Source organism: Struthio camelus, chromosome 1 (assembly GCF_040807025.1).
Source record: "Struthio camelus isolate bStrCam1 chromosome 1, bStrCam1.hap1, whole genome shotgun sequence".
In the NCBI taxonomy this organism is placed as follows: Eukaryota; Metazoa; Chordata; class Aves; order Struthioniformes; family Struthionidae; genus Struthio; species Struthio camelus.
In genome coordinates, this window is record NC_090942.1 from 141,522,404 (window position 1) to 141,548,679 (window position 26,276).

The 26,276-nt window shown below is 38.9% G+C and overlaps 1 protein-coding gene across 4 annotated transcripts; it reads right to left on the reverse strand.

Annotated features, from left to right (window-relative positions):
* Positions 1-899: 899 nt before the first annotated feature.
* MSL3 (MSL complex subunit 3) lies at positions 900-26,276 on the reverse strand. Of its 4 annotated transcripts, none has more exons than XM_068920618.1 (13): positions 26,118-26,276; positions 23,672-23,754; positions 21,925-22,020; positions 21,256-21,356; positions 20,266-20,357; positions 19,371-19,493; positions 18,746-18,906; positions 16,552-16,710; positions 15,849-16,111; positions 15,336-15,445; positions 15,054-15,153; positions 14,518-14,602; positions 900-4,921 (listed from the first exon to the last, which is right to left on the reverse strand). In XM_068920618.1, exons 1-13 carry the CDS (start codon positions 26,214-26,216, stop codon positions 4,822-4,824), a joined length of 1,572 nt encoding a protein of 523 aa, XP_068776719.1. In that variant the 5' UTR covers positions 26,217-26,276; the 3' UTR covers positions 900-4,821. The 4 variants fall into 4 exon arrangements, 3 of the variants coding, with proteins under 3 accessions (XP_068776719.1, XP_068776729.1, XP_068776737.1); XM_068920628.1 differs by lacking the exon at positions 26,118-26,276 and adding an exon at positions 25,248-25,384 and having other exon boundaries at positions 908-4,921; XM_068920636.1 differs by lacking the exon at positions 26,118-26,276 and adding an exon at positions 25,148-25,302 and having other exon boundaries at positions 908-4,921.

The window sequence follows — 26,276 nt, forward strand, 5'->3', positions numbered from 1 at the left end:
ATTTTATTCAGCTTGCCATAATGCTTAGCCCTAATAAAAAATAAACAAAAATATTTAAAAAGCTGCTATATGAATGAGAAGAAAAAAATACATAATGCATGTAATAGGGCGGTAACGTTGAGCTAGATCTTAGTAAGCATCTGCATCTCTCACTGTCATTGCTGACACCATTTTCCCCATGGCAATATGTATTTCAAACTTAAGAAAAACAAATTGTGGCAGAAAAGCAGCATGAATACCTGTGACTGTAGAGGCATAGTACCTATATTTACTAATTTCATACAGAAAAATGAGGCAGTTATGCAAAGAGCTGCAGATCCCTCCAAATCTATTGTTTCATAAACAAGTGAAAAAACTGATCATGTAAAATCATCAAGATTGTGCTGATTACAGACCAATACCTGAAGAAAATACACAAATGCTGTGGTATGTATTTACTCAGAAAAGCAAATAGATAACTTGGTTTGTCAATGCAGTTAAATTCAATCCCCTCATATCACCAAGGAGACACTACAGTGCGCCGGAACACAGCACAAAATATATTTCTTCATGCACCTGGCCTAAGCATGCTTACGTTGTGATTCCTATCCAGCATTTTCTCTAGAACTTAGTAAGTAGACTTTACACAGTGTGAACTGAATGCTTGCTGTATTAGCTCCATTAGTTGGTCAAGAAGTTAAAAGTGACATGCACCAGGCCGGAAGATCTGGCTGTCTGTCCAAGAGCTGCCACTGTTGTGCTTTTGCACAGCTTACTAGCAAGATAAAAGTTTGATCTGGGACTCAGGTAAAGCGCTCATGTTGTGCGCTTTTATCCTCCCCAGAAGGCTTGTAATTCCACCTCAGTACACATACATTTGGGGGACGCTTAAGACATCAGTGGGGCAATGGATAACTTCCAAGAAATTAAGGGTTTAATGTTATTTTTAATTCCAATAAATAATCTCACAATGTATTTCTCAAATGTCTTGATAAAACTATGATACAAACATTAAAAACCGTTAACAGCTTTTTATTTCCGATAAGCCTTTTATTTCCTCTTTTGACTGAAGACATTCCTCTAACATAATTCAAAGGTCATTGTGCATTACTATTTGAGAAATTCACACTGAACAGTTCAGTTATGACAGCTTATCATATAAATGCTGCTAGCTCACACCAACTGCAAAATGAAATCCAACATTTGCCTATAACTTGCATTGCATTTCTTTCAGAATGAGACGTGACCATATTTAAAGTACCACTTGGTTACTACTGCAATGGTCATCTTAGTATGTGGAAGCCTGAGCTTTGGAACAGAACTAACTATTCAATGGAGCTTGAAAAACATAATAACACAGTACGAAAATGAAATACAATGCATTAACTCCAGATGGTGCACATGAAAGAACAGCATAATTTTTTTTTGACATATAATAGGCTTAAAACTAAAGCCTAAAATTAGGAATAAAGCCGAACAGTATTAAAAGTTATTTTGTGTTGTTTATGGTTTTTGGTAATCTGAGAACACTTCAGAGAGTCCATTTCATAATTTTGTGGCACGTCGTGATATTACTCAGCTATCCTACCTAATACCAATTAGGTTAGAATAAGTACTGGAATGAGTAGTATCCATGTAGACTGATTTATCTCTGGCACCTAGGTAGTGGTGCACTCCTCGTCATCACATTAGCTGTATTACCTGCTTTTACCCCTATACTGTGACGATCCTCCCACAAAAGGTCAGCTAGCCTCCTTCAGGATACTACACCACACTTTAGGTTGAAGCAGCTGAACTGCCTTTTAGCCTGTTAAGTACCTACTTCTGAAGGGAAGTGCCCGTAGAGAACAGATTTACCATCTTTAGTAACACGCTATAATGATACTAGTATAATTTCTTTAAATGTACAAACAAAAAAACCTTAGATCTGGAACAAGAGTGCATGTGAGTTATGCAGAACAGCCACGCCAGTGTAAAACATTACTGTCCGTCCAAACTGCTTTCTCAGCTCAGCTCCTCCTCTGCAACACACCATCTCTGAAGTCCTCTGGCAAACTTGCTCATGTGAACACTCCCTAGCCTGCTTAAGTCAGTTTTTCAAACTTCTTCAGCTAATCTGAGTCATTCTGACTGAATCAGGTTAGGAAGCACTGATGGAGTAGCTCTACAAACAGGGACCAATTCATTGCAAATAGTTAAGTGGAGAAACCTTTCATCGGTCCAGATGGACAGGAATCCCATCAAGAAGTCTCATCAGTCCAGGACATTCAAGCTAAAGTAGTACACCTGCAGTTTAAGTACATTATTAAGCTTCTCCTATCCAGATGAACCTTTGGATACTCCATTCAAAAGTTTTGATAATTACAAACCTTTAGGGACTAAACTGACAAGCTACTTTGTTTGGCTACACAACTTTGTTAAGGCTACTCAAAAGCCCCTCCTCCCCCATCTGGTTAAAGCTTTTGCAATTCTTTTGCACTACTTCAGCTTAGAATAAAGTTAGGTTTAAAATAAGAAAGTAGTAAAAGAATAGTGACAGCAAGGAAGAGGAAAGTCAAGGATGCACATTATTTCTCACACATTTTTAATTGACAAGGCTTCCCAGGATAGTATCCCTTTGAATTTAGAAACAAGTTTTAGGTTTAAATATTCAATTACAGTAAAGAAGTGCAAAAGACTGCTACTTTTCTTGGCTGTTATGAGAGCAAGACAGTTTGTAATAGTTAATCCACAGGTGGCTTCGAGGTTTTTTTTTCCTTTTAAAAATAAAAGAAGTTTACATCAAGAGTACAGTGACACTAACTGCACCTTCAGATTTTAAACTGTCATGAGAATCATCATAACCTATTTACCAAAAATAGAGCATTAATAACAAAAGGCATGCAGAAACTGTCATTTTTATAGAGTTAAACACAGTCACACAATAAGGTTTAAACTCTGCTCATAACTTGCCTTGTATTCACAGATAGCAACAGTGGAACAAAAGATTCAACATATTACACACATTGCAACATTCCTGCAACAGAAAGGATTAAGGATGCAGTTTCAAGCAGTATTCCAGGGTCAATTTCCTACCGGACAGTAATTAGAATTTCAATTGACTTGGTTTTTTGTTTTCTGTTTTGTTCTGTCTTAAAGACTAGGGCCCAAAGCTAGAAATGAAACACACTCTCAAAGTGGATTTTGTGGTGTCCAGATTCTGCTGAGATTCAAAACTCCTGTAACTTGGGAAAGGCTAAAGCCCATGAAATTTTTTGGTATTACACAAATACAATTTAAAAAGTAGTATCGCTAAATGAGAAACTTTAGAAATAAGGATCACCAAATCTGCTTGGCTCCATGTGAAAGATTCATTCTACAACCGTTACCAAAATCAAGGTAATCTATATCTTTCCAGTTCAAAAGCTTTGACATACCAGCATGCTCTGAAGAGTGTCATTGACTGCCAACAGTAAATTTCAGATTTGCTTTGGCTTTATAGACTAAAGTTTGTCATTTACTTTTGAAAGACGATTCATCGCAGCTCCTAGACTCTGCTAATCTCTGGGAGGAATGTTTTCAGTTCTGCATTATAGGTAAGTATTCTAATTGAGGTTTTCCAAATCAGAAAGGATTAGAGCGATTAAATGCACTAGCCTATGATTTAGAGCCTTGAGTCCAGTTCTCTGCCCACTGTTTAAAATCTCCATGTCTATCTTTACGTAACAGAATTGTGAAGCAGAGTTCCGAATTAGTGGCGAGGCTTTGATGACATTCAAGACTAATTAACTTCAATTAATTTTTACTACTGAATGTATTGTCAAAATGCTATGAATTCAGTTCTGGGTAAATTCTTATCTCCAGAGCTCAAGTGTCTAAAAAGATCTAAGGAGATGTTCTTTAAGTCTGTAGAAGAAGATCCAATAATACAGCAAGGACTTCCCTCCCTATGTTATCACTGTTCCTGCCTCTCATTCTATGCACACTTAGCAATCACTCTTCAAAATATTAATCTAGAACAAACATTTTAGACAGCCAAAATTACATATTTCAACAGCAGCCACTGTGTACTTTATTAAGAAAAGAAATATTTGCCAGTTAAACTGCCATCACTTTATTGACTCTACTTACTTGTAGAAATCTGTTCTTTAATAGCAGCTCTGGAAATCATTTTCAGCCACGTAACACTGGATCACTGGCAAGGTACGCTCTTCTTGGAACTATGACACAGCCTTATCATCAAAAGAGCTATAGACATCTTTGCAAAACACAAAGCAAGCAACACATCTTTCATTCAAACAACAAAGCCATTCTTGAGGCAGATGTCATGCTAGCCAAACAGCCAAAAAAATCTTTTACATTAAACTATCTTTTCCATCATGGCAGTTTCACAAAATGAAGTGCAATTTGTGGGAAACAAAATCCATGAGATGCCAGTTATGCATTCTCTTCTTGTAACTGTGGAGTTGGTCTTATTTTTCAGGCTAGAGAGGTCAAGCTCAAATGAAAGCATGAGGTACTATGTTCATGAAAACGTCTGGTTGCAGATGCATCTGCTTTTGCCTCCCTTCCTGTAATAGTTCTATGCAGTCCTATGCATTAGAAGTCAGAACAAGGCTTCTTCATTCATCCGGAGCTGAAGTTGTATTTAATTCTCTAAGCAATTCAGAATGCAGTCTATAGACATCTCTGAAAAGAAGTTCTCCACTCCTTTTTAAGTAATCCAGTCACCACAGAAGATCCCCCTATCTCCTCAGCTCCAAGTGTTGTTTTAATCCCTTTTTCATCTTCATCTCGTAGCCACGTGGCAAGACAGTATTGTCATGGGCTATGTATAGGGGGATTGAATCTTCATTCAGAGCTTCAGTAGATTGCCCGAGGATTTTTAGTACTGTAGTAGGCTTCACATGCAGCTACGTAAGCAGATTCTGGAAAGAAATCATCATGGTATTCTGCTAAAAACCTGAAAAGAAAGCACACACACAAAAATCCAAACATTTAAGAGAAGCCATTTTAAAATCAATTTAAGCTCAGCAAAAGCATAGACTTCCAAGTTAAAAATTATTATACTTGGAAGTTGGGCATACAAAAATGGGGCACCATTTTTACTAGTTTTGCATAGTGAGAAACAGCCTTCCCCTATCACTCTCAAATCCAAACAGCATGACAAGTTCTGCTCAAGCTCCCAAATACATGAGTAAAAGCTACAATCAGAAAAGAGTGCAAAGAGCTAGCAAAAGAAAAATACTGAACAAAAGCAACTTCCCTGATGTAGTCACGGACTCTGTATACTATTTTCCACTTGTGTTTAGAAGAAAAAGGAATTTAAGTTATCAGCATGTCAATGCCTTATCATGTGGCCAGTAACCATTAAGCTAACCCTATCTTTTAAGGTAAGTAAAACCCCATGATTTGTCCTTTCATGTGCCTATGTATATGTGCATTCACGTCATTCCGGCAGAATATAGTTTCTGTCAAGAGCCACTGGCTAGAGAGACGATTTAACTATTAGAAGCTAAAATGGTAGTCATTTTTGCCTAACCAATAGTTTGGACATACAGTCTGAATTAGAAAAGAAGAATCGTATAGCTGAGTGGATTAAAACCATACAGTGTTTCTCTAACTTCATACTCAACTACACTGCCTTAACCAGGCATGTCCTTTGATCTTAAAAAATCCAAAGCATCAAAGATTATTGACAAGATTCTATATATAAGGCAATCAAAATTTCAACAAGAATATATTGAAATATATTGCTGAGCGTGCATGCAGAAAGGTTACAGCATAAAAAATGCAAATAAATGAAAAAAGGGTTCTCTCTACAATCCTTGTACTGAAAATACTTATCAGGCAAGTGCTGAAGTGGAAGAATAACTAGTTATTTCCTACCAATTCTGGAAAAAAAATTGAGAGCAGTAAGAAACACAAGCTTTTTAGAATAAATCAACTCTTCAGTGTGTTACCACTTTTATTTAGAAGGCACTTTGTCAGCTTCCTCCAAACTTGTTCATTTCACAGAAGTTACTTTCAGTAATTAATAGTGTAGAAGGACCTAGTCTAGTTTCTGATGTCGAACATTTTGGATTCAAGACCCACAAGTGAGCTGGCTTGGCAAACAATATGCTTCTAGAAGATCAAATAGCAGTTTGTTTTTATTTTTAAACCTGACCTAGGGAATTAAGCAGAGAAAGCTCTATTACATGACCCATAACAAGGCCTAATTAGAGTACCTGATTTCTGGCAATACTCAACGGAGGCAGGTACTGCCAAAAGGAAGAAAGATACTCTCTTGTATTTAAGGCAAGGATCCAACTGGCTCTGCCAAAAACTGACACTATGCGAGTTATAACAATAAACATGCAAGAGCTAAGTAAAAGTTGAAATTCAATACAGTCTTAATCTGTAGAACCCTAAGTGCGTGAAATACTTCAGTAGCTTTTGCTGTTTGCAAATATTCATACTATGCTAATTTCTCATTGGTTCCAACAGCAGCTGTGAATTTTGTTTATGTTAAAACAGCACAAAGCAAAAAGGATTACCTAATTAAGACTTTGAGAGATCATATTGAAAAAACTTCCCTGAAAATTATTCTACGTCAAAAAAATTGTATTTAATGTTACGGCTATATTATACCAACTTTCTCTTTGCTAAGATAAAGGCATTTATTTAAATGAAATAACAAAGTGAAAAATTTTTCCCCTGAAAAGGTAAAAGACAGTCAGTATAACAGACTATGCAGGGAATCTAGATTAGTTTAAGACTCAACTTCAGCAAACAAAAGAAACAAATATTTCTTTTCTTGAACAAAAAATAGGTCACATCTAGATTAGAGCCACCAAGATTTGATCAATACACTGTTTGAACCATACCACTTCAGTGAGTACTAGTCTTAGTCATTAACACCATTCACCACCTACTTTTTAGGCTTACCAGGACATAAGGCAGTCTAATACTGTATAAAATGCTTACTTCATGAGATACAGAGATACTTTTCAGAAAATCATTTATATAAATATGAAAACAATCCATACAAATCAGATCCTCGTCTTCATAAAAAGACGTCATTCATGTGCATTACACACACGTTTTACTCTATGAAAACCACTCAAAAAAAGTACGAAATTATAGCAGCTTAGAAGCGAATAAAGTACCTGAGTTATCAAGCACTGTAGTTAGCTGCAAATCACTTTCTAGATTGTTTGGGGTTGGTATAAGCAAGCGTGATAGGGCCGAAACTTAACAGAATCGAGTCTAACTCCTAACATACTCAGATTGCACAAAATTAAAGTGAGCCCAAACAGGATTTAATTAATATAAGTCCTTCATTAAAAAAAAAAAAATCTGACTTTAGGAGAGAAAGAGCAAGTGCAAACTATAGGTGGTGATCAAATTCCTCACGTCATTAGATAACGCTGTCTAAAAGACAGTACCAAGTGCTGGATCATACCGAGTATGTTTAAAATCAACATCAATAAAACAAAGGAACCTGCAGAGGGCATCTGTTTAGCTAAAGTTTTCAAGCATTTCAAAAGGACGTAACAGGAAAAACGTTTATTTTCTCTTTGCTACAACTTCCTGGCTTTGTCTTAAGGTCATCAGTTGTAAATGGCAGTTTGGTACAAGCTAAAGTGACAGCTGGTAAAGATGAGAAAATTTAAACAGATGCTTGTGGCACAACTACAGCTCAGAAAAAGAGAAGCCAGACTGCATGCACTAAGATGTGCTTCCCATTGCTTATAACGTAACAGTTATGAAAGACAAAGCACCCAACATATTCAGGAGGTTCACATTACTTTCACTGAAGAAGGGGAAGTTGGCAAGAAAAAAAACAAAGGAAAAAAAGGCCTGGTCACCTTCTATCACAACCCCTTGTCTACCTGCGTGCAAAAAGCAGCATCCCTGCCAAAGCTGCCTTCTGCTTCAAACTACTACCATGCAGGAAGTTGGCACCAAAATATTAGGAGTCTCATACGACTCTCGGGCACTAGATATTTCACAAATGCTTTGCTTTTGGAAAAGCTGAAATAGCACAAAAAGATTAATTACACTAACAGCAAGTTGTGAGCCAAGATTTAAAAACAGAGGTTGCTGCACTTCCTTATTTAGCAAGCACAGTCAGTGTTCAGCTACATTCAGAAAACACGCTGCTATTTAGCTACTCAGAAATTCTTCCCTTATTCCTCACTTAAAATTCAGTTATCTGTTACATCATTACCTTTTACACTTATATTTTTCACAGAGCTTGTGCTTACACATAGCTTTTCTTTATGGAAAAAGAGACTTTACCAGTAACCAAGTTCTTTGAAGCAAACAGTCCACATACACAATCTAATGCAAGACTGTACATTTTTCTTCTCATCATGAGCATCCACATGAATACTTGTGCTTCATCCTCTTCCTCACAACACAGAGGTATGTGGCACAGTGCACCTATTCAAATTTCATTTCCTCTGTACTACAGATTTGTAGAGAGGCAACACTTCAGGAAGGGATAAGAAGGGATGGAGACAGGGGAAAGAGGGAAACACTTGGCCACCAGCTTGAAGAATTACAGTCAGAGTTCTTATCTTCAAGTGGCAGTCCATAACCAGGCTTACCTCAGGTGACGCCAAGCAATAGCTTCACAAAATATACTACTGGCTGTGAGTTACACAGGTAGATCTATCAAAAAAGAGGCATGCAACTCTTTCTTCATCCACATGCAAAGGCCAGTTGGCATATGTCAGGAACAGACATTTCTCAACCACTGAATTCACATGAGCTCTAACAGCATTATTTAGTAGTGAAAGAGTCCTTGTCCTGTTCAACACAACACATTACTTGAACAGTCTCTGCATGAAGATAACTACTGTTCTGCACGTCAGCTACCACGTGAACAGTCCCAAGGACTGCCTGAAAAGCATGAACATTACGAGGAAAACCTTAATTTGAAGAAGGATAGCCTCAACCATAAAAGTGTGAGAATGTGGAGAAAAGGAAACACTTCCAAGAAGGTAACACCTGGCACGCTTTCACCACAGCCCTGAATTCTAGAAAGCAGATGCCCCAATGAGATCAGTGGTGTGGGCTAAAAGCTGTTTGAAAGGCAACTGTAATGATCTCTCTAAACAAATTGGCTGAAAGAGCATGATGGGTCCTGACACAATGGGTGATCTCATCAAAACTGTCATTTACAGATGCAAGACCTGTCTCCGCTCAGAGACTACTGCTAAAAGTCTGCATTTCAAGCCAAAGTAGTGTAGTTCCGCACAAAGGTGTATGCCACCCTTCCCCCAACTGCTAAGCAGCTCTCCACCTGGAAGCCTGTTCAGGACAAGAACTCACCAACAAGGCTCATAACCTCAATGGAAGCAACAGAACAAGATTCCAGGCATTTACGCTCATATCCAGTTTTTGAAGAACCACATCGAAGAAATCAAAATATTTATCATGTTGACTAGACTCCTGTCAACTGGACTCTTGTCAGTTATCCACATACAAAACTAGTGAGATGATCCTCTCCAGCCTTTGAAGAGCAACTGCAGAGAACTACAAAAAGGCTGAGCTGCCAACCTAACATTCTGGATAATGAGGCTGTCTCAGTGAAAATTAAAAGTAGTAACTCCCAGCAGACCTTTTAGTAAAACAATCCTGCAAGACTCAATAGTGGAATTCTTGGCTGGTCTTGAGGACAAATGTGCACTCTCGGCAAGGCCAGCCCAGACCCCAGAATCAATTCTCAGAGCTAGCTTCCAAAACACGTGTTGTAACATATTTATAATATTTTGGACATGCTCTCATTTTAGGTGAGTGATTGAAACCATGGTATATGATTAGGAATATGCCCCTCATTCCAATACACAGGCACCTGATGGTTGAGTAAGCAAAAGAGAATAGCAATGCACATGGTTCAGTTCCAAAAAATAGTTCCTTGTGAGCTTTCCAAAAGCACTTTTTAACAATTTTGCAAGATAACAGCTGATTAAGTCAGAATAAGTTGAAATTCAGTAGCAAACAACTTAAAGATGTTTCCTGCTAGTTCATTCACCATGTGGAATGTTCCATCTCCTCCTTTTCAGAAAGCCACTAAACCTCTCATTAACTGCACATTAGCACAGACTAGTGGTCATAATTCACCATTGCAATTAGATATAATAAAATCACTACACAAAAAATGTTGAGCTATTGAAACCAGAGGATCTATTTCTTAAGGTTACTTCAAACAACTTGTCATCTTTTTAATGCACATTTTATCATCACAGCCTTCTGTATTTTGGTCACATACTGATCTGGCTCTCTCCCAAGGAAAACATGCAACACAGTGTTAAAGTACTTTTCTACCCATGGAACAGATTGGCACAATAGAAAGGTTATAAAACACCAGAAATAAAAATTCTGAGAACTGAAATGAAAAAAAATCAACTTACAGGTATACTGAGTTTGAAAGATTAGTGGGCTTTAACAAAAGAGAAATCTCTGACCATTAAGAACTTTTCTAGGATCCGAAAAGCTACATGATGGGCACACAAGGATAAGTGTATTAGAAATTTTAAAGGCACCATTTCAGGAACACAACTAATCATTTTTTCCATTCTTCTCAATTCCAGAATAAAGCATATAGCTATGACTTTCTGAAGGGCTGTAAAGGTTTGTGGGGTTTTTTTTTTGTTTGTTTTTGTTTTGTTTTGTTTTTTTAAATGCAGACTATATTGACCAAAATTACCTCACTGAAGATGGACCCCAAAATTACAGACAGATTGTGCGCTAACCTTAAGTATCTCTTAGTGGTCAAAAGTCCTGAGAACTGATCTCCATGATCCTGAGAGAGTTTTCCCAGTGAAGGTTATGTTCAAATCAATGGAAACAAGAACTGGCACTTTCTTGCCAATCATGTCTCATTATTTAAGCAGCATCTGGAGACACGCTAAATGCCTCGCAATACAGAGAAGGCATGTTTAATATAGCACAGACAGCATTTTATTAGAAATACGGCTGACATTATATAATTAGTTAAAAGGCAGTATTTATGCCAAAAACTAGTAACTGGCAGGAAGATTTAATCAGGTACCCTTGGTTAGTAAAAATTACTGGTTGGAAGATACTGAATGAGAATACTTATTGTGCTAGCCTCCACTGCTTGCTCCTGAAGACTAAATTCAAACTCTTACTGAGATTCAGTGAAATCAATTGGCAAGCTGGCCACTAAATTCCACTTCAGACTATTATTTTTCTACTGGTGCTCTGAATTATTTTAGAACTAAACAATTAGTTTTAAATGAAGGAGTTTTGTACTTAAATATACATAATATAAATATACAATATAAATAATTTTCTTTAGTTCTGCAAATTCTGTAATAAGAATTTCTTCATGAAGAAAAATTTATCAATTTCTGCTTTCCCCATGAAGATATCCTCATTATGCCCATTTGTAGAATGATGCACTAAGCACAAAGGGTAAAGCTTTAATTCAATATGAAATTCAAAGACGTATTTCATAGCCCTTAAAAAAAAATACATTGTCTGGGAAATTGAGATCAATCATGTCTAGCAGCAATCTGAGTTATGACTGGAGAATATTACCCAAAGTGAATGCAACGCATCTACCAAGTATTGAATAAACTCAATGAAATGAGCTTCCAGACAAAGTGGTGCATTAAATAAGTCCAAGTTTCTTAGCCCACAAGAGACTAATAGCACAAATGCTAAATGAAACTGTAAATTTAAGCCATATAATCATAAGTCCAAATTCAAAATTAGATCAGTATCTCTGCCAAAACTAAAGCAGCTATGTCTATCACATTAAAGTTTTATTTTAAAAAAGATAAACTGCTTATGCTTGGTCTATTCTAGCTAAAATTCAAAGAGGATTCAGAAATATGGTGTTATTAATGCGAACAGACAGCCTCAATTCCTTTTCTGCTATTAGAAGAGAAAAGAAAAAAAAAAAAAAAAAAAAGAACTTCAGCTTGTCACTCCAAACTGCATAATTTCTTTCAGTGAGTTGCTCTCAATAAACTGGCTACTATCTAATGCATATAGACTACGTAAGACGGTTCTTACCTTTCAGAAAGGTAGTCAGAGCAGAAATGAGGATAAAAGATAATTCTTAATAAACATCCACTAATCCTTTCATTCCCAAAAGGGAAGAGAGAATTCAAAATTTCTGAAGAAAGAACTAGTGTGCACCTCAGCTTCAAATTCTCTTAAGAAACAGATACAGTATAGAAGTATTTCTGTCATGAAGTCTGAACAAGTTTCTAGAAACGTAATTGTCTGAGCATTTTCAATAGCATATGGACAAGAGAAAGAAAAATCCAAATGAGATATGTCCTAAAGCTTCCTGAATAGGAGTTGAATAAAAAAAACATTAAGTTGTACTGGTTTCTGTGTACACTGTTTAAATGTGCAGTGCCATACCTGGAAAGGAAATCAGTCTACAAAGAATATCTGTGACAAAGCTACGTAAGACTGAACGGTTCATACTGCAATAACTGTAATTGAGAACCCTCTTGAAAAAGCTTCCCAATCTGACAACAAGCTCTGACAAAACTACAGAAAGCATGACTTCAGCACAGAAAATAAACCCTAAAAATGGCATCAACAAAACAAACACAGCATTGACCTAAAAAGCACTTGAAGGAAAAAAAAGAAAAACCACAGCCCTCAAACTGTTTTGTTTAAAACTCAGCAGCAACCAGACACACTAAGATTAAAGACTAGTAATCAAAGAACAGAGAGCGTGTCAAGACTTTGTTGCATTCTGAGATGTAACATTGATGTGCCATTGCTTGTCAGTTCTGACCTGATCAATTGGGGAAAAGGTAATAGCTGTGTGGACAATAGCAAGTAGTACAGCACAAGAGGAGTTAATCTATACACAAACCCTCTTGTACTAGCTACACAATACCCACACTATACTTGCTTGGGTCGGGAGGGGTGTTAATCTTGGTTTAGTTCTAGTCTGGTCTTAAGGACTTAAGGTCTTAAGGACTGAATGCCCCTTAGCACTGCAGCACTTTTCTGGTTAAGTGTTACCCAAAAGGAATTGAACTCACGTACTCCGAGTCCACTCTGCAACACAAGACAAAGCATGGTAAGTGGGAACTACTGGGGGATTTGCTTCTAAAGCTCAGTTCTATCTGACCTAATACGTTGATGTGGAGACATTCACTGATTTTTGATTTCCATTTATAGATAAATGCGCATTTCAACAAGATAGTCTCATGAAAGCATATGACCAATATGGATACTATCAGTAAGAACTTTTTTATAAGTTTGATCGTTTCCCTACTTGTACGGGGGGAGGTGAGCAGGGAAAAGAAGCCATGTTTCTTTCTCCTCTCTATTCCTCTCAACCTCAACCCATCCAAAACAGGGTATACAGGAACTGCATTTAAGGCAGTAAGGAGTTAAGACATGCTCTGACCAACACAAAAGAATCCGAAAGGGCAAGAGAAGTCTGATAAATAACTGACTGATCCACAGTGACTTAAGCATCCTAAATAATACTCACTCCAAGCAAAAATAACCAGTTTCTAGTTTCCAAGAGTAAGTGCTAATGCTGTCACCTTTAACTTGACAAGGACATTTTGAATATTAACAGTCTGACAAAGCAGAAACAAAAAACATTAATGAGTAAAACAAAAATTAAATGTTTCAAGAGGAAATTTTTGCTCTGTAGAAACCTTAAACATTTGAGGCTTCGTATTTTCAGTAAGCTGTTAAAGCAGTTTAAAGCTTTCATCCATCTCTGATTTTTAACAGGACTTTTGATGGGATAGTGCCATATTATTTTTTCAGTATGTTACTACTTTCATTTGACCAAAACCTAACAGAAGTTGCACATTTGTTCCAGATGCGTACCATTTACAACACTGCTTTCCTAAAAGCTTTCCTAGGCAAACTTATTTTTTTTGGCCATGCTGACACTACACTATACAATGCCATGCTCATTATTTGAACTAGCACTGCAGCGTCACGCAGAGACACTAAGCCAGAGTACCTGGAAAATAAAAGCTGATGCTGGTGCAAATATGACTGTACTGCTTCCAACTGTAGAGCTAGTACAGTAAAAAACAGTTTGGGTGTCTCTACAAGTCACTACATTGTGTGACAGAGTAGCCCTTTGGTTTAAAGCTCAACTAAGACAATTTATGATTTTTCTTTATACAACTAACACCATTAACAAAAGGTTCTAAAAAAACCCAAGCTTTTCCTTCCACTGTCTGTGCGACATCAATACCCTCAGATTATGCTCTCAAAAATAACAGTGCAGTTTAAACTTCCATAAAATATGCTTCTTGGCCAAGTCAGACATGTAATTCTAACCCATACTAGATAATAAGCTTTTATACTTCAGTTCTGTATCGCTCTGCATCTAACAAGCTTTAAGTACAGAGTTCGGCTTCCTTTCAGTTTGAATTATAGAAGCAGCTTATTCTTAATATTTCATCATATTAGCTTTTTCATACCCTTGCAGTTATATAAAATGAGTATCTTATTAAAAAAATCTCATGTTGTTCCAGAACATGGATCTATGTAACAACGCAATCACAGCTGTGGAAGATCGTGTCAGATTACCTCAGAAACATTTCGAAGTGTTTTACTAAGGCCTTTAGGTTTTTGTCAGGAAAGCACATCTTCCCCAATATTTCTGGTAACTTTACTGTAAAAAAGAAAAATAAAAGTGTTTATGCCTGTTCTTTTAAAAGCACCTTCTAGTTACTTTAATCCACTAAACAGAAAAGAGTACATAAATTTCACTGCAGCCTCCACTATTCTTTGTCAGTTAGTGATGGTTCAAAACCTTACCGCCCATAAGAAACATGCTAAGAAAGCTAATGCTGAAAAAGTTAACGCTGTTCAGTTTATTGACGTTTGATAGTGTATTGGAAGCAAGGCTTGTTTTTACAACGAGGGCTTACAGAGCCATTAAAAGTTGAATTTGTGAACAGCATTCTAAGAGTTTTAAACAGATTAAGTGTACCTTTATTCAAAAATAAAACTAAATGCAAAAAAGCACAAGTAGAAAATCACAGAAACAGACACTTTCATTGAAAAGAAATTAGAACAATTAAAACAATTTTGATTCACCACAGGGTTTTGCATCTGTTTACCAAACATCCGTAGCAAATGTTGAGAGCCATAGATATATGAAGGAGGTGGCGGTTGATCACTCGGTGGATAATTCTCTGGCATTAGTTTCCAGGACAAAACCTGGATACAAAACATGAAAAGTCTAGCTATGAAATCATTACAGCATCATGAGTAACTTGGTCTGCACAGAACTTCAGAATCAGAGCTTAATTAACCACTAAGCATATGAACTAATGTAAGTAATATCTTTTCTTACATAGCCCTACTCTGAGGTCTAGGACAGTAACATAAAAAGCTGTTACCTCATTCAATTCATTGTTTCTTCTACCTTCAAAGCCAGTAAAAACCGCACTCCCCTCTTTGCTAGGGGTCAAAGTGATAGGTGAAGATGATCCACTATGGACAGGGGTTTCTTAAAAGGGAAGCAAAAATAAAACAGAAGACATCAGACACACATTCTTCAAGAATCCACTCTATGTGACTATAAATCATTAAGCATAACCAAGGCCTGCTGCTAAAACATTTAAACACAGACATCAAAAAAAAAAAAAAAACCACTATCCAAAAGTAGCCTCACAGAAAAGCAGCTCCTTGCCTTCTGTTGAGAATTACTGAGAACTGCTGAGAAAACTGTATTTCTTCCTTGGGTGTAAAACTCCAGAGATAAACAGCTGACATAAAGTAAGGAGTGCCCACTTCAACCATTCAGTTCACAGTCCACACAGGTTTTAAAAACATACACACACACACACACATATATATGCACAAGGACTTAGCATGTTGTTTACAGCAACAATTTTAATATAAAAACTCACTTTTTTCCAGGTGCAAGAAGAGCTTTGGCATAGAAGCTGGAGTCTCAAGATGCCGCCGTTTAGGTTGCGGAGAAGCACTACTTTCTGATAACCTGTCGCAGTTAGAGGTATGGCGCGTAGAACGTCTCAGTGATTGTAGAATTTCAGGTTCAGCTTTTCGTCTTTTTGGTGTGGCTGGCTCCCCTGTCGTAGGCTGGCTGTCTGTTGACTGAGGTGTTGGTGGATTCAGTAGAGGAGGACTTGGGGAAAGTTCCTCCTGATTTCTAAGAAATCAAGTCAATTTTACAAAAGCAAGAAGTTTAGGGTTCTTCCCCAAAACAGATCTTTCTAGTTTCACAGATCTTGTTAAATACTTTTCAAATTAGATAGTCTCCTCCCAAGGAGTGGAAAATTTGATGAGACCCTTCTTTTAAATGCTGTTTTCCTCAAGCATAGACATTTACTTACTTTCAAATTTAAAAGTTAATGGCATCAATTTACATTTCAACTCTTTTCATAAAGTTACAAGGTAACTCCATGCCACTGAGTACCTTCAAATTTGTGAGTTAACCAGATAAAGGAAACGTTTATAAAACGCTGAATGTTTCTGTGAACTGCTTGCTTGAATTCAGAATTCCAGTTCTAAATTTTCCTATTCTAAATATACAATCATTGCATTTTCCACATGAGATAAGTGGTATTAGATTCATTACAATCAACCTACCTGTTACTGTTTGTTGAATTTTCTTTGATCGGAAGAAAGAATTTTGATGAAGTCACCTTCTTAAATTGGGCTTGTTCATATGGATAGAGCAAAATCAATGGGAGTGTGAAGTCAAAGGTTATTCGCAGCCCATCCACCATTTCTTTACATAGCTCAACACTAGCAGAAGGTAGGAAAAAAATACAAAGTTCAAAGCTGCACATTAACATTTTTCAATGTGATAGTGGGAAATTCCCCTTAAAGACAGATTAACGTATTAACTACTATATGCTCTGATTTCACCACTATACAATTAAAAGCATATTTAAGAGATAGTGATTGCTGCTCATAACTTCAAACAAATGGAAATTGTACTTGCATAATAACTTGCTTAATAAACTCAAAGAAAATCATGCAAACGTTCTGTTGTATTACTGTTTACCAGATTAGTAATGTTCACTTTATTGTAGGAAATAGAGTGAATCAGGAGTTTTTTCATGTAAACATTATTTTGGTTTTCCAAGTTTACAATGGTCAAAAAAAGGAGAGAGTCACCTGTCAGGAAATATAAATATTCAAACGATTGAATTTCTATCTAAAAGGTATACGTACAATGATCTATAGTAGCTGAGGTGCACTTTAAACTGTGCTTAAGAGCTCTCCTGTGAATCAACGAAATTGGATACATACGCAATAAAAGAGATCACGTTCCACTAGCCTGCTCCTGGTAACTAAAGTACCACATTTAGAAGCTACCAGAAATGTCTGTTTTAGGCTTCTGTAAAAGGCTTACTAAGTTCGGTGGTGGGAAAACGTGCTGTTCCAAGCAAAGCTAAGAATGCAGGGTCCACCCTACCCCCAACTCCTTATCACCTCTATGAAGGCATCCATCTCTCAAGTTTCAAGCACATGTGTGTGTATAGTGGCATGAACTTGATTCTGCAAAAATCAACTAAATCAGATAAAAATCCATATCTCCCTGTAGAGCTGCTTAAACTATTGCAGGTTTTGTTTGTTTTTTTAAGTCTAAACTGCATCAGAGGAACAGCAAATACAGGAATTCCATCATATCTAAGAAGGGCAATTACCTTGTGTATGAGAGCAGTAATGGTAATATAAAGAAGTAGTCACTGCAATCTCTCCTATCTATAGTCCCATCACAGAAATTACAAACATTTTCCCTAATAAAATACCTTCTTTACTGTGGAATTCACACAAATATACTCTTTCTAAAAGCATGACACACATGTGATTATCTGCTCATATTTCTGATGTCTCATTTAACTTATTGTTTGGGAGATTATACTACAAAAGAACAAAAGCATCATTAATGTGTCAAACAACAAATGACATCAATATAAACTGAACACTTGCACAAATAAAGATATTAAAAGGAATGGCATAATTGGGAACAACCGAAGTAGAATGTGGCAACTAAACTTACGACTTATTTTCTGTAAAATATTAGATTGCAACCCAATGCAGATTTAGATAAAGTAGCAATCTAGCCTACTATTGAGAAACTTCACATAACATTCAGACTGCAACCGTGTAGACTAAGTTAACAGACTTTGCATTTGTAGCACTATAAAAGACTACACAGATCAACTCACAAAACAGAAACTAAGATGCAATAAAAAAGGTTTTCAACTAACAAGACTGGTAACACTTAGTACTGAACACATTCAGTTTCCCTACATATTTACTGTAGAATTATGATCATTTGTCATAAAAAGGAATAACCACACAAAAAACCCACCTCCACACCTCAGGCTGGAGTTCCCTACGTTAAGTGTTCATATAAAACATTTATCCTTTATAAAACAAGATATGAACTGCATGTTCATACAACGTTCATTTATTTCAACAGGGGAATTCTTATATCGGAAACTCTTTCAGTGCTCAAAATAAACTCTTTATACAAACAGAAGCAACATATTCTTCCAAAACAGGTCGCAATATTTAAAGAAATTTAAGTGACAAAAGGGGATATTGATGCTTTTACATGTTTACTTTTTAGATTACAGGGACTCTCTCACCAATAAACAAACTCTTGCTGTTATTGTATTTTATGTATTTGTCAAATATTTTAAGTCTCATATACAGACAAACATATATATGCGTAAGTTCATAGAACTGAACAGTCTTGAAAAATTACACTTGAAAAACAAATTAATTTTCTTGGGACAACAGTGCTGGACTAAAGGTTACTTACTTCTTCTCTGGTGGCACATAATGAAGGTTCATATTGGCATGTGGAGTCATTTGATGATGCCGAGATCTTTCGTTGGCTGAAAAAGCAGCATTAATAGCAAAATGTTTCACATATGACTCCAGGATGGTTATTATATTTGTCTGACAAGGGAGCTTCACTAGCTGCAAAGGAAACACAATCTAATTATAACAAACTACAATATGACTAGTTTTAGTTTTACAAAACTAAAATATTGACGAGGTTTTGAATAAATTTCTATCGAATGAATTTGTTTCAGGAGTGATTAAGTCAATCCCTAAACTACATTTTTGATAAATCCTTTATAAACACCTAGAAAAATAAAAATATGGTCAGGTTGACAGGCTTACTGTACTTCAGGCTTTAAAGAACAGCCTGCACTCTAAAACACAATTAAGTACTGAGATGTTCACATCCTTAAACGCAAGGACAACTCATTGTTATAGCAATAGAGAAGCTTGCTCCCTATGCCCTTAACTCATTTTTCTTCTTTATACTCTAAGATTACCTTTGCTATAAAGTTAACAAAAAAAAAAAGGAGTTGTTATACACAAGAACTATTCTTGACATCCCTATGCATATTCATTCCATAGCTCTTATTTCATACCCGTTTTCTTCTGTTAATATAGTAACAGTCTTCTTCAAGCTTCTTTTTCAAGACTTCAGGAATTTCTATGCTTATTGCTCTCTCTTCCATGTCCCTTTTTGTGTGACTGTCTTGTTCTTCTTTCTACAAGAGAACACAAACACAATGCCGTTGTGCTTATTAATATGAATGAAAAAGAGCCTCCCTAGTCAGAACAGGTCGTTAACAATGAAACAAAAATAAAAGTTTATTATTTTCACAGTACAATAAGTATTTACTTAGACAGTAGTCTTACTATAAGCAATTTAACAATACTGCTTTTAAAACATTTGCAAATTCAGTTTTTAAAACTGAGATATTTAACACCAAGTAACAACTAGAAATATGTTCTGCTGCTTCAGATCAACAAAACCTTAGCACTTAGATTCCACAGACCTTCAGGAACAACTGCTTTCTGCTGTATTCTGTTAACGCTTTAAAAAAAATTCAAATATCTTCCAAATTCTAATTAAAGATCAGAGATGAGGTCTTCACAGTAAAGTAATTTCAAAACTCAGAAAGATCCTGCTTGCTATTAGGATTTGCCCAGCCTGACCAGACTAGTAAACTTTTACAGCACCTATAAATAAGGGTAATAGCTTGCTAGTAAGCCTCCTGTGTAGAAAGAGAGGGAAATGAACAAATTTGTACTTTTGGATTAATATCAAAGAATTCTAAAGGAACAGGTCATCTTTCATAGTTTTCAAAACCTCAATCACAGCAAGTACTTAAAAAGAATAAACAAATTATGCATGTTGATTCCAGCTAAATACTGGAATATACTATACACTGCGGCCAATACTTCAGTCATTTCAATTTTCCTAGAGTTTCAAACATAGTGTTAGATATTATTAAGTCAAGGAGTTCATGAATATACCATTTCGGTCCTCTCGTCAATGTCACTTTCTTCACTTTTTATTTCTTCATCTGTTGCATCATCACTGTCATCAGAAGAAGAACTACTTATAGCTGTATAAAAGAGATTTTATACATTTATCTCACATATCACATTGCAAAGCCTTAGATCAAATGATTATAGGCCCAAATTCAAAAAATAATCAGCTTGTTATATTTAATTGAATTAGAATTATTCATCATCATTAAACATGCAAATAATATTGACAGCACACAACAAACTTTTTAAATACGTAAAAGAACAGACGCTGACAGGAAATACTCCTGCACCTCTTTCAATTGGAAAAAAAAAAGACTCACTTTAGAAAATTCCCTAGATTTCTGAATATCAACAGATCTTTTCAATTTTTATTGGGCTTTAGTTGCGAAAAAGGGATTAACGTATTAATTTTTCAGTGAGGAGGTCTGGATTTGTGCAGCATCAGTTGCCAGAATATCAGTTAACTACCAATCTTCCTTCTGGCTTTCAAAGTGCAAAGAAAAATGCTAGAAAACAAAAAAGCTGGCTTAAGAGTGAAATCAGCAGCAGTAGCCCACTGACAAGAGAGACACCTTCCAGGTAGACTGAAAAAGGTTACTCCTTCAAAATATACATAGAAATATTAGCAAGAAAAACGTCTTGTTTCCTATCACCAAATAAGAAAAACTTTGCACTTGGTAATATTACCCTAAATAAAGCAGCATTAAGCTCCAAAGTAACTGACTACACTAGTTGAGCGGAGGTGACACAAAACTGAAAGCCTCTGGAGCACGTTAAGAAACAGCACAGGAATTAACTGTGTAGTCTGAAACAGAGTATGTCCACTCTTCGTATGGCTGCCTCAGCGTTCTTCAAATGGGACCACAATACTCCTGTATAAACCTAATAGCTAGGGGTACGGCGAGTCCTGCAACTTGCTTAAGAAATTAAAGGCATCATATCAGTTTTCAGAAAAAATGAAAACAAGCTCACAGTTTTCACTACTCTCGTCATTCTCCTCAGCAGGAAGGCTTTTTAATACAGAGTCAACACCAGGCAACCTGCAGCGTCTCTTCTTTCTTCCCTTTCTTCTCCTATAGAAGGTAAAATCGTTCACTTAATGTTAGCTAACGCTATTTGTTGATCCTAGCTAATGACATTACATGCAAATACACAGGAAGTGCACGTTTACAGTAATTTTTATTAATGCTGAAATAATCTGCACAATGCTTATTTGAGAGTGGATACCTTAATGCCTGTACATTACATCATACTCCTGTTCTCAGACCAGATCCTCAAGCCTTGGCCAACAAATATTAGATCACTGCATTTGGCTGAAAACTATTTCAGGTTTTCCTAAGTTATTTTCAAGTACATTTCTTTGGGAAGATGAAGATTCAATATGAATGCATTTTGCAGCACTAGTTAAGAACAGTGCAGAGTTATTAAATGTGTTAGTCCTTCGGGGTATGCTTTAATGATCACATATAGATATCATACCTTAGTACGAGAAAAGTAGCTCCCCATAATACACTGACTGTAGATATCTACACATAGAGAGATATCTGTAGATATCTGCGTGAGCTTAGAGACCAAACTCCCTTGTAGACGCTTAAATGCAACCGCTTGAAACTGAATCCTTGATATCAAAGGGTTTCTTACATGCGAGCCACAGCCTTCCGTGCCAATTTACGCTGTAATCTGCGATTTTCGTCCGTATCACGAAGAACATGATCTTCAGCTGCCCATCTATCCCAGCTAGCAAAAGGTCAAAAGAAAAACGTTAACAGTTAGGGAGATATTCCACTGACGATCACTAGTGAATTAATACACATGACACCTACAAAGTACTATTTTAAAGTCATTCAAAAGTAACATTTACAGTTGTATCACAAGGCTTGCATCCTTTTGTATTTTTATGGCTTTAAATCTCAAGATAACTTCAAAAAGCTCTTAAATTTGGACTTAGCATGGGCAGAGATTGCATTTATAGAATCACAGAATAGTTGAGGTTGGAAAGGACCTCTGGAGATCATCTAGTCCAACCTCGCTGCTCAAGCAGGGTCACCTAGAGCATGGATCGCGTCCAGGTGAGTTTGGAATATCTCCAGGGAAGGAGACTCCACTACCTCTCTGGGCAACCTGTGCCAGTGCTCTGTCACCCTCACAGGAAACAAGTTTTTTCTCAGATTCAGATGGAACTTCCTGTGGTTCAGTTTGTGCCCGTTGCCTCTTGTCCTGTTGCTGGGCACCACGGAGAAGAGGCTGGCCCCATCCTCTTGACACCTCCCCTTCAGATACTTGTATACATTGATAAGATCTCCCCTCATGTGCTTTTCTCTAGGCTCAACAGGCCCAGCTCTTGCAGTCTTCTTCCTAGGAGAGGTGCTCCAGTCCCCTCATCATCTTCACAGCCCCTCCGCTGGACTCACTCCAGGAGTGCCATGTCTCTCTTGTACTGGGGAGCCCAGAACTGGACACAGGACTCCAGGGGAGGCCTCACCAGGGCTGAGGAGAGGGGCAGGACCACCTCCCTCCACCTGCTGGCAACACTCTGCCTCATGCACCCCAGGAGACCACTGGCCTTCTTGGCCACAAGGGCACACTGCTGGCTCATGCTTAGCTTGTTGTCCACCAAGACTCCCAGTCCTTCTCGGCAGAGCTGCTTTCCAGCAGGTCAGCCTCCAGCCTGTCCTCATGCCTGGGGTTATTCCTGCCCAGGTGCAGGACCCTGCACTTGCCTTTGTTGAACTTCAGGAGGTTCCTCTCCGCCCAGCTCTCCAGCCTCTCAAGGTCCCTCTGAAAGGCAGCACAGTCTACATTCTGTGTGTCAGCCCCTCCCCCCAGTTTAGTATCCTCAGCAAACTTGCTGAGGGTGCACTCTGTCCCTTCCTCCAGGTCATCGATGAATATGTTGAACAAGACTGGGCCCAGCACTGACCCCTGGGGGACACCGCTAGCTACAGGCCTCCAACTAGACACTGTGCCACTGACCACAACCCTCTGAGCTCTGCCATCTAGCCAGTTCTCAATCCACCTCACTCATTCATCTACTGACCTTGATAATTAAACAACTTAGACCTAGATTTAACAAAGCATTTAAGCTCTTAATGCCTTGTTTTTATTAATAGGAGCCTAGGCGCCTGAAAATAGTTTAAACAGTTTGAGCCACAGTTACATGCCAAAGATAGATATCATATGAAATTTAAACTTCCAGCTATGAGAACTGAACCATTGAAATTTATGGATAAACACCCATGTGTCAACATAAGTAGGAATATTAAAGGCATTCACAAAACCAAAAATACTCTCATAAGTATCACTTTAACAAAGCCCTTTGATTTTTCTGTTTAACCTTTTCTTTACAGAATAAAGCAGAAGAATTAAAACTGTGCATGCAGGTTCTTACCTTCTGTTCCAACCATTAAAATGGATCAGATATTCTGGAATCTTTCTGCCTTTCTCATCTTTTCCAACAACAATATCAACAATCTGAAAGAATTATTGAATATTGTATATTAAAAAGATCAAAAGAAAGTGAACTTTCTAGCATTTAGGGAATTTAAGCATGTGGAAAAAACAGGCGTTTATTTATGTAAAAGAAATATTCCTAAACTTTTGTTAGTGAATATTGATATGAACAGAGGATATGGATTATACTTCAATGGCTAAAGAAGTTGCCAGCTTTTTTTTTTTTTTGTTAAATTTAGAGGACTTTAAAAACTGACGACCGCTAACCACCCTAACCCATTTCCAATGCTTTCAAGATAGAACTGCAAAACAACGTACAACCACAATATAGATAGGCAGATATACCACAGCTGGACAAGTAACATGTTCTACTGTGCTCTCTCTCTCTCTTCAGATCCTCAAAGCAGGAAACAATGTAATGCTATATATAAACCTCAGAAGTACTGCTCTATTGAGCAACATTGCATTTATTTTTTTCCCCTTTCACCCATGTAAAATACTCCTCTCTGGCAGACAACAGCTTGTTTTGACCGAACCAGGATGAGTATAACCATAAGCAAGAAGCCATGATTCTTGCTAGTGGCATTTTCTGACCAACTATTTAGGTGTGATCTTTCACCTTGTGGAAAGACAGAAAGACACATTACTGTTGCTTTCCTTCGTCTTGCCAGGAAGCATAGATTCATTGTCAAAAAACAAACAGACAACAAAAAAAGCAGAAATAGTCAGTCTGAAAGGAGCTGCAGCTCAAGAGAAAAAGATATTTCAGAGGGATCACTTCAGAACTATCTAGCCTGACAGAGCCAAGGACAGCTTTGCTGGAGGTTCGTGTTTCAAAGTAGAGAAGAAAAGGAATTATTAATTTGCGCACCTAGGTTAGCTACAGGGCTAGCAATTATAGCGCAGGAGGTTTGGGTGGTCAGAATGTAGGGCTACGCACACTAACTAAAGGGCAGCTCAAAATACTAGAGGAAGAAAAGGAGGCGTTCCTGATCAAAGAAGTCTGAAAACACTGACATACATTACTAGCAAAGTTGCAACAAGAACTAAGAATATGGTGGGAGATCCAGTTGCCATATCATTTTTCATCATTCACAGTATCTGAAAAGAACTCCGCTTACAAGTCAGGTAGAGAACGTTTAAGACTAAAAATTACTTCAGTGGTGTCCCACTAGCACCCAAAAAACAACATCACGTTTGCATAAAGCTGTACAATTATAATCATTACTTTTAAACCAGGCACAAGTGAGTCAATGAGCTTTTATCCAACAACTTACAGTCCACCACTCACTACTACCTTATTTCCGTATACCGTCCTGTACCCTCAGTACCATTTAAACCACTCCGAAAAGCGGGGAGCGTGCCAGGAAGGGCAGGAGAGCAAGGCGGGGGGGGGGGGGACCAAGCTACCTACAAAAGCGAGGGGACGAAACCAAGCTCTCAGAATCACTTTGCGGGCGACCAACCGCGAGCTGAAGGCGGGAACCGAGTGTGACACTTTCAAAGCTCTCTACCTGACGCGAGAGCACGTCCCCGCCAGCCGCGGCTCCATCGGCTCTTTGTCACCGGGGCAGCGGGACGCCTCGGCAGCGCCCACCAGCGGCGGGAGCCCCGCCGCCGCCGGCACTGCGCCGCAGCCGGGGCGAGGGGCACAGCTGCCACATACACCCTCCCCGCGGGCGGAGGTGCCGGGCTTCGGGGTGGGAGGGGTCCACAGGGGGCCGAGCCCCGGCGGAGAGCCGGGCTGACACACTCGGGGAGCGACGAGGGCGGCACAAAGGAGGGAGGAGGCGCGGAAGCGGCGCCTAATGGCGGCGCAGTAGCCGCCTCGCCCGGCCCGGCCGCCGCGGGGCTTCGCCCCGGACCAGGCACCGCTCGGACGGCGCCCGCGGCCGGCGAGAGGAAGGGACCGGCGGGGGCGGGCGCGGGGCCCTTCCCCCGCCGCGGGCAGGGCGGCGCCTCCCTTTGTCTCCTAGCCCCGTGACGGCGGGCACCTTCCGCGCCGCCGCCTCTTTTCCAGCCTCCCTCCCTGGGGCCGGCGTCCCTTCTCCCGCAACAAGTGCTGCTGGTGGGGCCGCCTCTTCCAGCTCTAAAGCAGCCGCCGCCGCCGGCGGGAAGCCACCTCGCCCCCCCCCCCCCCCAACTCCCTGCCGCCCGGGCGCGCGCCCGGAAGGGGAGCGACTCCGGGCGCGCGCAACGCCCAGCGCTAACGGCAGCAACGGCCCGCGGGCCGGGCTCCGCGCCGGCCCCGCCTCCCCGCGCCCGCTTCCTGCCCGGCGTGCCTCGCCTCGCCTCGCCGCGCCGCGCCGGGAAAGGGCGGGGGTGGGGAGGGGAGGGGAGGGGAGGGGAAGGGGTGCGCGCGCGCGCGCGCGGCGGCGGGTCACCTTGGCATCATAGAGCACTTTGGCCTTGGTGGGGTCGGGCTCGAAGCAGAGAACTCTCTCCCCCCGGTGGAACTTAAATTTCATTCCCCGCGAGGTCATTTGTTCATCATGGCGCAAAGGAGAGAAGCCCCGCCCCCCGCCTGGGGGGGCGGGGCCGGG

What these genes read in the sequence shown, in the direction of transcription:
- MSL3 (XM_068920618.1), bottom strand. Translation starts at nt 26,216, where the DNA reads ATGACCTCGCGGGGAATGAAATTTAAGTTCCACCGGGGGGAGAGAGTT. An exon ending in AAGTGCTCTATGATGCCAAG is followed by an intron (nt 23,755 to 26,117) that starts GTGACCCGCCGC and finishes TAATTCTTTCAG; the next exon opens with ATTGTTGATATTGTTGTTGG. An exon ending in ACATTTGCTACGGATGTTTG is followed by an intron (nt 14,603 to 15,053) that starts GTAAACAGATGC and finishes TCTTTTTTACAG; the next exon opens with TAAAGTTACCAGAAATATTG.